Source organism: Aspergillus tanneri (assembly GCF_003426965.1).
Source record: "Aspergillus tanneri strain NIH1004 chromosome Unknown AapTan_4_pilon_pilon_pilon, whole genome shotgun sequence".
Lineage (NCBI taxonomy): Eukaryota > Fungi > Ascomycota > Eurotiomycetes > Eurotiales > Aspergillaceae > Aspergillus > Aspergillus tanneri.
Window position 1 is genome coordinate 349,194 of NW_022984631.1, and position 12,595 is coordinate 361,788.

Below are 12,595 nucleotides of genomic sequence, written 5' to 3' on the forward strand. Positions count from 1 at the left end.
ATAAACTCATCATGGCCTAAATGATTAGTCAGTATTCTTAGGCCACGATGAGATTTTCAAAAGATTTTTTAGACCACGCTGAGCATATGCACTGGGGCTTAGTTACTCTAATTGGTAAGGTGTAGCCCTAAGAATATTTTGTACTATACAATACAGGGTATCCACCCTGCATATACTCTGTATAGGTTGACCAAACCACAACAATGGCTGGTACCGAAGTTCGGGAAAGAATGGTAGAATGGATCAACAATATCCCAATCCAGGTATGTGTATATATGTTTATTATATACTGGGTATATACAAACCCTATACTGTAGTGGAGGAATTCGGGGCAGGCTTGGCAAGGATAAACTCCCGCTCGGATCATTCGATGGATAATCCTTATCCGTCCCACGGATAATCCATCGAATAATCCGGGATAATTGGCAGAAACTCACCGCTTATTCTACCCACACTGCCCGCAATAATTATTCAACTTCTACCCCGCTGTCCTATCTTATTTCACAATATTGTTGTACAAAACATGGATTCTGAAGCAGATTCATCTAGTTTCTTACCTTTGCCTACTGATTCAGCAGATACTGAGCCAAAAAAAGGAAGAACACCAACTGCGCAGATGACATGGTCCCACACTCGTCCAGCTAATAACGGAGAGGCTCAATTTCATAAAGATCGGTCAATCCAGTATTGTATTTATTGTACAAAATCACCGTACGGCACCTCTGTTACTACCAATATGCGAAATCATCTTAAAACAAAGCATCAAATCCTTATTGATCCTACTCTAAGCTCTCTACAACAATCAACTGTCAATCAATTACAACTATTATATTCTAAAGCAGATTCCTCGGGCGAAACACAACAATTTGATACCCAGGTCCTTCAAAAAGTGCTAAATCAAGATATTGTTATAAGGATTGGTATCCTTAATTGTTGTACGAAACCTTCCATTCTCTCTTGTTGAATAGCCTGAGTTCCATACATTTTGCCAAGTGCTTAATCCAGAATCTAAGAGTTATATTATTACGGCACATAACTCTATCCCCAAGAGGATTGAACAGTCATGGCAGACACAAAAGGATATTATACAAAAAAGACTTCAGTCAGCATTATCAAGTGTTCATCTTTCACTAGATATCTGGACCTCTCCGAATCGGCTGCTTTTTCTTGGTATTTGCGCCCACTTTGTTAAGCAAAGTCAGGAGAAACTATCAAAGGCCCTTCTTGCTCTTCGTACAGTTGCAAATCACAGCGGAGAAGAGCAATTTATTACTCTTCTTCCTGTTTTAAAAGACTACGGTATTACACAAAAGCTTGGGGCTATTGTTTGTGATAATCATACTGTAAATGATAAGCTTTGCCGTACAGTGGCTAAGTATCTAAGGGAAAAAGAAAAAATTTCATGGGATCCTATATATCGGCGAATTTTTTGTATTGGCTATGTTATTAACGTGGCTGTACAAGCATTCCTATTTCAAAATGTGGTCGATATTGAACAACTCAGCTTGTACGACGAAGAAGAAGCGATGGAAGGAGTTGGAAGAGACAGAATTAAAGATACGCAAAGACAAGCCACCTTTCGTGCAATGGGTCCACTTGGGAAGCTTCATAATATTGTGACACATATTCGTGGCTCAGCTGGCCGTACAAAGGAGTTTAAAGATTAGCAGGGAGACTAATTCCACTTGACAATCGTACAAGATGGAATAGCTGGTATTATATGCTTTATATTGCTCTTCAGTATGAGGGTGCTATTATACCTATACTAAAAAGCATTTTGATACCCTCCAAGTGGAGTATCTATTTCCAATAGACTGGGAAAAGCTTCGTACAATAAGCAAATTCCTAAGTCTCTTTGACATGCAACCCTGAAAACACAAGGCAACCAAGCAACAATTGATAATGTGCTTTTTGTAATGGATGTTATTATAAAGCACTTTGAAAATGCCCTTGCAAGTTTACTCTTATATTCCTTATAATAATATAACTTAACTAATACTGTACAACAGATTGAGCATGCACCAGATAAAAATTCTGTGCTCGGATTCAAAATGGCTGGGATACCTTTGATAAATACTACAGTAAATCAGATGATTCACCTCTCTACGCTGCAGCACTTATTCTTCACCCAGCTCGTCGTACAAAGTATATTCAGGCAAATTGGAAAAAGAGCTGGTGTCGCTATTGAACGCCAATTTAATATTGGTCGTGATATCTGCCAATACCGCCGTGGGAAACTTCAGGGTCCAACAATTAAAAAAAATCATGATCCTCAAAGATGCCAATCCCGATCTTATAGATCAAGATCTGGCTAATGATGAGTATCTATCTGTTGAGTGGGATGATGAGGAGGCTGTGCAGAAGCATGAGAATATTATTGCTCGTCAGGCTATGACTGAGAAGATACTTGCACAATCATTAACGTTTGTTACTCTGGCGTAGAATTAGATGATCAGCCACCAGCGGCAGAACTCGCCATTTTAAGACTGTCGTTGAGCCATTGACTGTTACATTAATCTGTTACCTCTTCTTTGTTCTTGATTATACATCCTTACAATAATAATTCATCTCCCGTGTTTAAACTAGTCAAGTATTGTTACCTGAATCTGTTAGAAGATATATTTAGGAAAATCCTATAGGGAAATTCCCATTTCTATTGGGAATATCCCACTTCCCATATTCCCAATGGGAATTTCCTTTCCTCTAACTGAGCGGGAAGGGAATTTCCTTTTCTAATCCTAATTCCCAAGGGAAATTCCCATATGGGAAATGGGACGGGAAACGGGACGTGATTTTTAAGATAAGAGGGAATGGGAATATCCCTTCCCGAATCCCATATAATGGGAATCCCTTCCCGAATAGCTTGGCATGGGAAGGGAATTAAAATTTGATTCCCATTGGGAATATGGGACGGGACTTGAGCCCTTTCGGGATCCCGATTCCCTCCCAACGGTCAGCCTACTAGGGACCCATGGGGAGGTTTATGGCGAGGTCTAATCTAGGGATCTAACATGGGTGTCAGTGGAATTTTGATATCTGCATTCTGATTGGCTGGTCAAACTGTGTTCTGAATTTGTATATTAATGTCTAATAATTGCGTCATGCTATGTTGCATTTTTATATGGAGAATCGAATAAAAAGCATTCCCATTAATACTATAATGCCTTCAAGGTTGTAGGTCACATGATACGTTCCAATGTAGTATACGGAGTAAATATAAATAGCTATATAGTATAGTGCGTTTCAAGATGACGGTAATATAACGCCCAGAATAGAAGCCCACTAAGTTTGGCCTCGGGAATTGCTTCCGCAGCCCCACCGGACCTAATAGAGCTAGGTTTGATGGGGCTGCTCTATTAGGTTTGGTGGGGCTGCGGAAGCAATTCCCGAGGGGAACACGATATTTGGCCTCCTTCCGGCTATCCTTCTATTATATACAAAGATATGATCTCCACTGCATCAAGTATGACACACGCTTGTTCTCCTTTTTCAGCCGGTATAATGTCTGCGCCCTGTTATCATATCTACGCAGCCCCTTTTTTTCGGCCCATTTTATGGCTTCAGTTTTAATTTTTCGTTCCATGGTTCGCCGTAAAGCCTCCCCTAAATCCTTCCCCAAGATTTTCTGGTCCTCTATTCAGACTTAGCCAGCTTACGTGTTCCGAAATATTATGTTAGAAGAACAGCCAAAGATGTATCACATAGCAGTGGCTAGTGTCTATTTCTATAATACAATACATTAGTGAAGCTGGGTGTTGAGCTCAACATTTCAACCATGAGCAGCAGCGATGATTTTATTGGATGGATTGCAGACAGTCACAAAGGTTCTCATCTCCGATTCCGTATTGCCTGACCATCGATGACAGAGTACTCCGACCTAATATAATCATCCTGATAGATACCTTAGCTGCCTGCATTCTTTAACAGGAGGCTCATGCCTTTTGTAGAGCACCAACCTGTCTCTTAAACTTAAAAGAGAGGATAAAAGGACAAATAAGCAGAGTACTTGTAGAATCTCATGCACGTAAGGCTAATAAGAGTAGTTATACAGCATAGTAGCTCTGTATTGAATTGTGCCATTTACTTCCAGGGGGCCAACAATAGAGGATTGATTAAACAAACTTGATACCTGACTCAGGTAGTGCAACAAGGTGATAAATGTAGGTGGAAGCCTAGATGGTGTAGGTCAGCTACTATCGCTCACTCTACCAAGGTAGAAATAGAACCATGGACCCACCGGTTAGTAAAACAGAGTTATTTCGACTGAGTCCAGCAGGTCCCAGACGAATCTTCCAGGGGCTCACGTACAACGCAAGACACTAGGGAAAGTGTAGGTATGGGCATAAACTTCCTTTCCGCCGTCCTTCCGCGTGATATGGAAATATTAATGCGGAGAAATTGGGGGTTCCACTATTGGTTCATTATGTGCTCTCTTTGGTTACCATTGTTGTGTCTATCAGATCTGGGCTTGGGAACAAGTCTTGTATTTTGCATGACCCTGCATGTGACAAACTTGGAGGATCTATTACTAATTAGCATTAAGGTGAGTAGGAATTAGAAATATAAAAAGTTCCAACTTCCCACCTTTAGTAACAGCGTCTCTGGAGACCCGTAGTGTCCCCCTTTGTCTTAATTTACTTTACCTAAATTTACTTTACCTATACGCAAATAAACTTCATATCATCTAGTACCCTATCTGCTGACGATCTTATTATTACTGTTATCTATATGCTACAAGGTCAGCGGTGACCCACTCGTCCAAATGTCAAATCACAATGAAATAAGTTTGCTCTTGCAAACTAATTCAGCCCTACGATCTGGCCGGGAGCTTTCTCCTGGTGAGCACAGCAACTACTTCTCCAGGATAATCCATGATCGAGAAGACTTTGAGCCCAAGGTTCTCAATTTCAATGCAGACCATGGCCCAGAAGGCAGTTTTATCTACTTTCATCTCCAGTCAAACTCCCTGTTGCTGGATGACGCATTATGGACTCATTTAATATTTGGGAAACACTGGATCCAGTGTGATATTACATACTTAGGGTTCTGGTGCTCAAAACAGCAGTATTCCATGAGTGCCTATGTCCACAGCACGCCAAGTCAGCCGGATATTACTTTGCATACGCCTCTGTGGGCAATTGTGCATGACGTGGAGACGCTAGCGCCTCATATTCTCTATGTGGGAGAATACTCTTACCAGGCAGAATTGGGCAAGTCTTGGGATACTAGAAGCAAGGCAGATATGTCCCGCACGCTCCCTACCCCAATACAGGGTGGGCAAAGGTCCATACCGTGTGAGTCAGTATCCGAATCACAAATTGGCTCCCACAATGCGAGAAATTTAGGTCAGCTGGGCCACGCCATGGATATAATCGAACCAATACAAGCGTCGTACTGCGGGGACGATAATATGGCTGCTTCAACAACTCCCGTTTCGGTGATGATAAAACCGTTGCCACCAACGGCAAGACTATCCAAGGATGCAGTTAATGGAGCGAGCGTTGTACCCCAGGACAAACCGTTTCTGATTGGGGAGGAAATGAAACTCGGAGAAACACCCAGGAGATTAAGTGCTACTCTACTTTGGACGCCACCATTTGCTGAAATGGACGATGCCGACAGTACAAACCCACCAACTCCGCAAATACCTACTTCTTCTATACTTTATATATCCTCAACCCTTATGGATATGGTGTTTAACTGGACCAGAAAGGAAATCGGTTATCGCCGAAGAATTGTCCACTTTGTACGCCATCCGCAGAGCAGGCACCTTGTTGATATTAACTTATTCCTTCCTTTGCATCGGCGACCAGGAGTCGATTTGCTATGTGTTAGCTGCATTTACTGGCCTGGCTCGGGCGACTGTTTTATCACAAGTTCTGATATTCTTCGGCTTCTTCAGTGGCTTCTTCAGACTCCTATGTTCTTACGCTTGGAAAAATGTCGGATTCGACGGAACTTGGATCGTTTCCAACCCCATCTCATATCAAAGTCCAACCCCGAAAGTTTTGAATTTGCACGTATGGTCCGAGGTTTCCGAAACCCAAGAGTGGTTACCGTCCAAAAAGACATGAAAGTTTTCCCATGGCGGATACTCCCGTCAGCGATTACCAGTATTCTCCAGAAGCATAAGGTTCAGGTGCATTTCCTAGCTTATAACGGGGAAATAAACTCCGTGAACTTAGCCCAACTTCTCATTTCATATTAGTGTCTGTTTTACGTATTTTCTTATATAGTGGCATGACTGTTCGGTGGGTGTCATATTGTGTGCCTAGAGACTGTGCATCAGCAATGTCGTAATTTCAAATAATTCCAAATAAATCAAGGTACATAAAACAGCACGAGGTAAAGAAACAACTAAATTTTATTATACGCTGATTACCGTAAAGTCATAGAGCGTCAGATGCCTATATAACTATCCATGCCACACAAGCACAGCTGTCATTAAGAACAGTGGTTGGCCCAATTTGCACTTCTCTCTGATACATAGTCGAATCACTTGCTCCGCAAGAACTGGCCGATAGGACTCAGGCTGATGGTGCAGCTGTAAGGCCAGTGCCCTTCTACTTGTAATGGAGAAGCAGGTAGAGGACAGCTTCTCCTTTATGCTACCCACTGCGTCGTTGCTACTTCCAGCAGGTTTACTTGGCGTTATTATGCATAGAGGTACTTCACCCCAACTTTGTACTTTTTTGGTATGCTAGAATCCTATCTCCGTGGAACGTCTGAATTCGTAACTTATTCCGAGGCAGATTCCCCAGGGTCAGGGGGAAGGACCGGACAAAATCACTTTCTAGACGTATTGTTATACTCTCACCTCCATTCCAAGAGGACGTTTCTCAACAAAAACATCGCGCTCCGGGTCCTTTGTGTCCCTCACCAAGGCGTGCGCGATCATCTGGTATCTGAAGCATGTACCGAGGATTCGAACCAAAGGATATTTTTCAAATACGGTTTTCAGGAACTTCTGGAGTGTCTGCATCTATGGCGACTGGTCAACGATATACACTGGGCGAACTGCAGGTGATCAGAACGGCATCAATGGTGCAGTTATCACATGGATCGTCTTCCAGCGTAGAGCCAAGCTTGGCGAACTCCGGATAGTGGCCTCCCCAGACATCGTAAGGAATTACAGAGATATCCACGTTGGTTGGCGTAATATCATTTAAAGCCAAAGCGGCCCCTTCGAGAACGGATTGGAAGTGAATACTGCAGAGCCCACGAGCCTCGTAGAGGCTTCGAGCTGGAATATCAACGTTAAGAACAGCGATTCGTATGTTGGCCCATGTTTCTCACTGTAGGTATGCTATTATTTTGTGTTGTGGAACTACAGTAGGTCAGAGGAATTGGCATTGAATAGAGTGAACTAAGCCATTGAATTGGATGAGCGAACTTAGTTAGTATACAGGAATTTCGTCCGTGGGAAGACATAATAAGCGAGGACTTCGCCGATCGTTCGGGTAATCCTTCGGGCCGATCCCATATTCGTAACACTAATGTAGCAGATGCTGTTGTCTATCCATTATAGTTTTCTTTTCTTTTCCCTCTCCTTCTCTATTATAAGTCTGTTTATTTTTCAAGTTGTTTATACAGTGTCTACACTTCTCTTAGTCCCTTCAAGAATCAAGATTTGGCAGAACAATTAAGTTCATAAGTCGATAATTAATGTTTTAAATTTTTTTTTTTTTTTTTTTCTCTTACCCCTGGCTTGTTAAGGTCGTGACATTCTCGAAAAGGACACAATATGTTGGTTTATTTTAAATGTTTCACATGTACTTTGCCAACCACGGCCCACAGCCAATGGCCGAGTCTGGCTTCCTTGATTAGTGATAAGGAACGGTCCAGTCCTAGTCCATATTTCGTCCAGGAGTACACAGGTCAGGTGCCGCTTCGTCCAGGTTACAGGTCGGGTGGCACCGTTCTAGAGGTGAGATGCCGCGCTAGTTAGATTTCTTACCTCTCCAGTACAATCAGTATTCGATGTGTCTTCAACCTCACCAAAATATAACGAAGAATCTTCTACATCCATATTAATTTGATTGGCATAAGCAGTTGATAATTGATTGGCAAGTAGTTAGAGTAGGGAAAATATTCGATGGTAAGAAATATTTATGGAGGGAGAATTGAAATTGAATTTCGTCGTCTGTAGTACGGTATTTAAAGGGTGAGGTGCCGCGCCGCTTGTGCCAAGACCAGTGGGGCCGGCTGACGGCTTCTGGGAAGCGGCACCTGACCTGTGTACTCATATTCGTCTCCTATTACTAGGAAGCTAGAAAGGTCTTTTCGAAAGATACATTTTCCGAGCTCTAACTGTGGGGTGGGCTTGGTCTGAAGCGTAGTATGGTTCAATCTTCCCTTCTTCCTGTTTCATTATACGCTTATGACCGTAGACGCCAAAAACTCGAGGGCGGCTTGCCTACGATGATGGTTAATTTGCCCTACTCTTGTATCAGTACTACTTTTCCTGGGGTTGTAAGTCTCCATCAAACAGGGAACAAACGCATGAAGCTGACTTTCAATCGTATAAAACCGAATAAAAGCACTGCCCCTATAACATTATTTCCCCACTAGTAGGCCTAATGAGACATCTCCACTCTAATAACTCTAATTTCTATTCCAAATAGCGTGGCTATGTCCAGCGTTTATCGTCTTGGCACAGAGATATAATTAATATGGATGAAGTAGTCTGTTCTTGGACATTATGGTATTCGCTATTCCACGGCTGCTATAAGTGCCCAATACGGCACTACATTTACTTGTCTTGATTCGTTCTTCATCGCACATCGCCCATATTTAGGACGCAGACCTGTTTCTCCTGCCTATCACTAACCTTTATATCCGAGTAATAGCCCACCCAGCTTCTTCAAGGAAAGAAACATGAAAGCCACGGCGGCTATCTTGATTGGGCTCGCTTGTATCCAGAGCGCAGCCCAGAGTTCCGGTGGCCCAGGGGAATGTCAGGTGAGTCCTATTGGGACAGGTTCGCAGTTGATTATAGCAGGAGCTGATCAGGTAAAGCAACGGTGTATCAACGATATGCTGGGAAAGGCGGAGGAACTGGGTTGTACCAGCGGTGATATAACTTGTCTCTGCAGAACAGCAAATTTTAAGTTTGGAATCCGCGACTGCACTATCGGTGCATGCAAGGAATCCTGGCAGTCAGCCGCGGGAATTGCCGATACATTCTGCAAAGAAGGTTAGTTGAACCGTATGCGAATATAGCCTACATGTGGAAACTTACTAGTTGGGCAGCTTCCCCCTCTACAAGTCCGGGAGTCTCAGCTGCTTCCTACTGGCTGGCCGACATAACACATCAAGGCGTTGCTGCATTCAACGCCAATCAGTCTGGCTACAAAGTGTTCCGTAATGTCCAGGACTACGGGGCTAAAGGTGTGTACGCTATCGTTCTTCCCGCTAGCTGAGACTATCAGCTGATAAACATTAACTAGGCGACGGAGTCACCGACGATACTGCCGCAATTAATCAAGCCATTAGCGACGGTGGCCGATTTGGCCCTGCCGGTCGTCGGACTTCAACGACGACTCCGGCGATTGTGTATTTCCCGGCTGGCACCTACGTTGTCTCGGCTCCGATCATCGACTTTTACTTCACTCAGCTGGTCGGCATCCCAATGCTCTTCCCACCATCAAGACCTCGGCGTCATTCACGGCCCCTTGGGTAATCGACGGGGATCAGTATCAGAGCGATGGCCAACAGGGTTGGATTTCCACGAATATATTTCTTCGGCAGATCCGAAACCTGGTGCTCGACTTGACAGCCATCCCCGCCAGCGTGGAAGCCCGCGGCATCTACTGGCCGACTGGACAGGCCACCAGCATCCAAAACGTGCGTATCCTGCTGAACTCGGATTCGGGAACGCAACATCAGGGTATCTTCATTGATAGCGGTAGGCGTGTTCTCGTGTCTTTTACAGTGCTATTCGGTCCTCTTACTAAAATTTACAGGCTCTGGTGGCTTCATCACCGACGTGACGATCATCGGTGGGAAATATGGCGCAAACCTAGGAAACCAGCAGTTTACCATTCGCAACCTTTCCATCTCCAACTCGCAGGTCGGTATCTGGCAGCAGTCGAACTGGGGATGGACCTACCAGGGAGTCAACATTGCCAACTGCACCACTGCCGTGGCTATGACCAATGAAGGCATGGATAATCAGCAGGTAGGGTCCATCATCATCTTTGACAGTACTATTCAAGACTGTTCGGTCTTCGTGGACACTGTCTGGAGAGAATCCACGTGGAGCAATGGAAGCTTAATCCTGGAGAATGTGAATCTCAATAATGTCCCTATTGCCGTTAATGGCTCCAGCGGTGCGGTCCTCGCCGGTTCTGCTAGCAACACTACCATTAAGGCATGGGGCCAGGGCCACCGCTACACGCCGTCCGGACCTACCAACTTTCAAGGGCCGCTAACACCGGCGACACGGCCCCCCTCCCTCCTGGTGCCTGGCTTATCTCGTTACTATACCAAATCAAAGCCCCAGTACGAGTCATACCCAGTTGCTTCGTTTGTGAGTATCCGAAGCACCGGCGCGAAAGGAGACGGGTCCACCGATGACACGGTTGCCATCCAAGCGGCGCTGCGGTCGGCAGCCTCGGCTAAGAAGATCCTCTTCTTTGACCAGGGCGTATACCGTGTCACCGGCACAGTCTATATTCCTCCAGGCTCCCGGATTGTCGGTGAGGCATTCCCGGTGATCATGAGCAGCGGCAGTAAGTTCTCGAACAAGGACCAGCCCGTTCCGGTCGTACAGGTCGGGCGAGCCGGGGAATCAGGATCTGTCGAGTGGTCCGACATGATTGTAAGCACGCGGGGCTCGACTCCCGGCGCTGTGCTTGTCGAATGGAACCTGGACTCAACTTTAGGCTCCGGTATGTGGGATGTCCATGCGCGCATTGGCGGCTTCGATGGCTCTGAGCTACAAGTAGCGCAATGCCCCATGTCCGCTGCCCCCTCCGCTCAGTGCGAAGCAGCCCACACCACTGTCCACGTCACGAGCAGTGCGGCGAACGTCTATCTAGAAAACGTGTGGATCTGGACAGCGGACCATGATCTGGATGATCCAACTGATACCCGCATCTCGATCTACACCGGTCGTGGACTGTTGGTTGAGGGTCGGAATATTTGGCTGTAAGTGCACTCCTCCTCAATAGGCCGCCGCTGACCATACTTTACTATAGCTACGGAACTTCCGTTGAACACCATTCACTATATCAATACCAATTCTCCGGCGCCCAGAACGTCGTGGCGGGATTCATCCAGACAGAGACCCCGTAAGCCATTCCTGTCCTGCAGATAAAGCCCTACATTAAGACATGCACACTGACAAACTTGTTGTTTTATGACAGATACTGGCAACCGAACCCAGACGCAGCGAGTGGCCCCTTCCCTTCAAATTCCACCCTGAATGACCCCGACTTCAACAACTGCCAAGCGGGGAGCTGTAATGCACTTGGTCTCCGCATCCGCGAGAGCCGGGACGTGGCCATCTACGGTGCGGGGCTCTACAGCTTCTTCAATAACTACTCGACAACCTGTTCAGAAGCTACCTCCTCGGAGAAGTGCCAGAGCGATATCTTCCGGGTCGATGGAAGTGTACCTGGCCTGGTGGTTTACGCACTGAACACGATCGGGACGACAAATATGGTTGTTCGGAATGGGGAAATACTGGCTCAGTATGGAGATAACAAGGCTTCTATTGAAAGTGTCATTGCATACTTCACCACAGGTACACAGTAGGCCTCCTGTGATTTGATCTGAGTCAATTATAATGGATATTCTTAAGAGAGGTTTAAGACGTTCCTCTGTTTCGTATGTGCAACGTGGAGATGGCTTCTCCACGTTGATTGATATTTGTTAGAACATCGGGTTATCCCTCTGCAGGAATGGGAATAGGGCGGGCATTTAGGGCCGCCCTGAACTGAACTGATTTGTATAATTCTTAGTGAAAAGTTTGAATAACGAATTTTCTACTACTTCTTATTTTTTTAAAATTAAAACTTAAAAACTATAAGTTTTTCTTTGTAGGACTGTTTGTTATATATTATATATCTAGTACCATAGTAACCTTTTTTTAAAAAAAAAACTATAATTATATAATTAATATGTCAAGGGCTAAACCTCTATAACCTAATAACTAGGGTGGATACAAAAGGAATCGTCGAAGAGGAAAGAGAAGAGGAAACAGCGATGAGACGATTGCGAAATAAGGGGGGGAGAAGTCACATGATAGAGTGTTACGGCGGACTGAATCGAGCATGTGGACAAAATTCGTAATTTTGTAAAATTTCATTGAGCAACGCGTAATTAAATTTATCCGTGCAATTTCTTACTTCATAAAATTATACATTTTAATAACTAGTATCAAGTGAGGAAAAAATATTACCAAATTATTATATTAAGTACAAAACTAGGTATGATTCCAGGCATCTTGCTCCCTTATAATCTCTCTTAAATTCTGTACCAAGTGCATATCCTTCTGCATAATAGTCACGCGCTTGGCATGAATCGCCGCCAAATTGGCCACTAGATGCTCGTAATTAGTATATTATTAGTATATTATAAAAGTATAATA

The 12,595-nt window shown here is 44.4% G+C and overlaps 2 protein-coding genes across 2 annotated transcripts; both read left to right on the plus strand.

Moving 5' to 3' along the window:
• Positions 1 to 4,762: 4,762 nt before the first annotated feature.
• Positions 4,763 to 6,208, plus strand: ATNIH1004_005384 (uncharacterized protein; the record flags this gene model as incomplete). The annotated part of the gene is made up of 1 exon (XM_033570038.1): positions 4,763 to 6,208. One exon carries the CDS (start codon positions 4,763 to 4,765, stop codon positions 6,206 to 6,208), a length of 1,446 nt encoding a protein of 481 aa, XP_033426070.1.
• Positions 6,209 to 8,877: 2,669 nt separating this feature from the next.
• Positions 8,878 to 11,760, plus strand: ATNIH1004_005385 (uncharacterized protein; the record flags this gene model as incomplete). Its single annotated transcript, XM_033570039.1, has 8 exons — positions 8,878 to 8,961; positions 9,019 to 9,196; positions 9,253 to 9,390; positions 9,450 to 9,619; positions 9,751 to 9,907; positions 9,966 to 11,151; positions 11,202 to 11,294; positions 11,370 to 11,760. 8 exons carry the CDS (start codon positions 8,878 to 8,880, stop codon positions 11,758 to 11,760), a joined length of 2,397 nt encoding a protein of 798 aa, XP_033426071.1.
• Positions 11,761 to 12,595: the final 835 nt, after the last annotated feature.